Genomic DNA, 2979 nt, shown 5'->3' with positions numbered 1-2979 from the left:
TGGTTTTAACAAGCAGAAATTTATTTGCTCTCAGTGTAGGAAACAGGAAGTTTGAATTCAGGGGACCCCTCTTGGGGAAGTCTTTCTCGTCTCTGCCATCTCTGTAGGCAGGTCTTTTGACTTCACATCTTCGTGTGCTTTGCCATCTCTCTTTCCTCCATCTCGGTTTACCTGTTTATCCTGATGTCTTATTTATATATTTGATAAGAGATGGGCTCAGTTATCTTGCCTCATTAATGTAACAAAGACACTCCATTCCCAAATGGGATTTAACCACAAGCATTACAACATACATTTAGGTTTTGCGATCTACATTTAAGTTAGGGAGGACACAGTTCAATCCCTAGCACTACAATAATACAATATAGTCTCAAAGAGAGTCAGCAGGAAAGCATCCATTCCTAAGAGGCTAAATTAATCTTACTTTTCATACCATCTACTAGACAGTCAGCATTCATTACGTATAAATTCATGGTTATCCCAATCACCAATGGTCAGCTCCCCCATTTTAAAACAAGCTAGAATACAGTCCTGAGGGTCAGACTAGAGTAAGCATCCATTAAAATCTCGTCTTCTTACAGATCCATTGTAAAAGAGCTTCACAGCTCGAGGCTTGGAGACCATCTTTGTTCATAGCCCCACACATCTGTACCAAGCTGTTGGAAACAACGCTGTAAGAAATCAGAAAAAGTAAAGTAACCTGCAGAGTCAAGATGATGAGAGGCATGAAGGGAAAAATTATTGAGCAAATTGTAACTCCTTATTCAGGGCTACCACTGCTCTTCTGCCAGTTTGTCATAATGTGGTAGGCTACACATTGCTATCATACTGGACATTATGCCATGGTATTCAAATACCATCAGGGTAGCCTGTGGTGGACAGGTTTCAGCAGAGTTTCCGGACAAAGATAGACTAGGAAGAAGGAAGAGGCCGTCCATTTCTGAATATTTAGTCACTGACACCTTATGAATAGTAACTGAACATGTCCTGATACAGTGCCAGAAGATGAACCCTTCAGGTTGAAAGAATAAGGAAGAGCTGCCTTCTCTAATTTAATTCTGTAGATGGAAGAAAGCTTTGGGGATCTACAGTTGCTCAGGGGACATGACTTAAAATGAGAAGGAACAGCTGCAAAAAACACCCAATAATTGGAATGTGGCTTGTACAAAGTATGAATCTAGGAAATAAGTCATCAAAAATTAAATGGCATGCAAAAAGAGTAATATCGTAAGCATCGGTGCACTGACATGGACGGTCATCGATCATTTTGAATGGGAAAGTCATCATGTTTACAATCCTGGAATGACAAATTAAAAGGAAGGGCTTCACATTCCTATTTTAAAAAACCATTTAAAAAAAAAAAGGAGCATTCAAGATCTATGCTGAAGTACAAAGCTAACCTTCATATGTCTCTAGGGAAAAACAGTAAATATAGCTATCATTAAAAGTTACAAACTAACCATTTATGCCAAAGATGAAGAAACTTAACATTTTTTTACCAATTTGTGCAGTCTGAAGTTACTCAAACATGCAACCAATCTGCATTGATAATAACTGGCCATTGGGGAATCCAGGACGGATGAGCCCTATAGGACCAGTGGTGTGAGTGGCAAAACAGGGAGGGTGGGGGGAGGGTGGGTAGGAGAGAGGGAACCGATTACATGGAACTATGTGTGACCTCCTCCCTGGGGGACAGACAACCGAAAAGTGGGTGAAGGGAGAAGTCGGACAGGGCAAGATGTGACAAAATACCAATTTATAAACTATCAAGGGCTCATGAGGGGGAGGGGGGCGGGGAGGGAGGGGAAGAATGAGGACCTAGTGTCGGGGGTTTAAATGGAGAGAAAATGTTTTGAGAAACGATGTACAAATGCGCTTTACACAATTGATGTGTGTATGGATTGGGATAACAGTTGTATGAGCCCCTAATAAAATGTTAAAAAAGAGGGGGAAAAAAGGATATATTCAACTTACAAAAAAAAACTGGCCATTGGAATGTGGAAGCTGGACCAAAGGAGGATCATCAGTTGGAAACTATGGCCTTGGTGAAAGAAACAACCCTGGAGATGGCAGGAGAAAATTTCCCAGGACCGATTACCTAGTCATTGCAAAACCCTTTTTTCCAGCAACATAAACAGTCACTATACATGTGGACCTCCTTGGAGGGAATTCGCAGGAATCAAATCGACTACATCTGTGAACGTCATCAATGGAAAAAAATCAGTAACATCCATCAAAACAAGGACAGGGGCCTACTGCAGAAAAGACCATGCACTGCTCATGTGCAAGTTTACATGGAAACGGAAGAAAAGGAAAACAATCCACAAAAACCATATGCCTTGGAGAAAATTGACTCATCAGACTCTAAGATGTTACCTCCAGCCACCACCACCCTCACCCCCACCTACCCACCACCCCCATCCATTCCTTTCCTTGCTCCCTGTGCCTGATTCTTCCCGCCTTTTCCTCTCTTGTCCACCTGTTATCCTTGATCCATTTTTCCCAAACATAAGACTTTCTTTTCTCCAGCCTTTTCCTTCTCTCCCTTCCCCACCCCCTCCCAGCCCCTCTTTTTCTGACGCTTTTTTAAAAACCCGTTTTATTAGAGGCTCATAAAACTCTTATCGCAATCCATACCCACATCAATTCTGTAAAGCACATCTGTACATTCGTTGCCCTCAGACGCTCTTTTGAGGGCTCTTACCTGGAAAAGTTTAGGACTGATCCATCTTCCCACCTCCAGTCAGATTTTCTCCTCAGACCAACCCAGTGAAAATCGTTACTGAGGAAAGTTTTGAAGAGGCTCTAAGGAAAAGTTTGAACATTATGAAAAAAAAGGTGAGAAAAACGATTAAGAGGCCTAGTGTTGTGGTCAACTCATTCTTCTTCACACCCTCTCTCATCATCACCTACTCGAAATAACTCATAGCTCTTCATTTCTAATTCTACAGATATGTTGACTGCTGAGTGGAGCTGTTT

General features: G+C 41.7%; 1 protein-coding gene across 3 annotated transcripts in view; it reads right to left on the bottom strand.

Moving 5' to 3' along the window:
* KLRG1 (killer cell lectin like receptor G1) overlaps positions 1 to 2979 on the bottom strand; it is a 46355-nt gene continuing 43376 nt past the window's right edge. For all 3 annotated transcript variants that reach the window (XM_045290514.1, XM_045290515.1, XM_004717437.2), the window contains 2 exons: positions 2705 to 2805; positions 1 to 671 (listed from right to left, as the gene is read on the bottom strand). In XM_045290514.1, the coding sequence (XP_045146449.1) occupies positions 560 to 671; positions 2705 to 2805 (213 nt within the window). In that variant the 3' untranslated portion in view covers positions 1 to 559. The remainder of the gene's footprint in view (positions 672 to 2704; positions 2806 to 2979) is intronic.

The sequence above is a fragment of the Echinops telfairi genome, unplaced genomic scaffold, assembly GCF_000313985.2.
Source record: "Echinops telfairi isolate 266 unplaced genomic scaffold, ASM31398v2 ScPeMD7_40;HRSCAF=151, whole genome shotgun sequence".
Taxonomy (NCBI): Eukaryota; Metazoa; Chordata; class Mammalia; order Afrosoricida; family Tenrecidae; genus Echinops; species Echinops telfairi.
The sequence above is the reverse complement of the archived record's forward strand: the minus strand, read 5'-3'. Positions and strand labels throughout refer to the sequence as shown.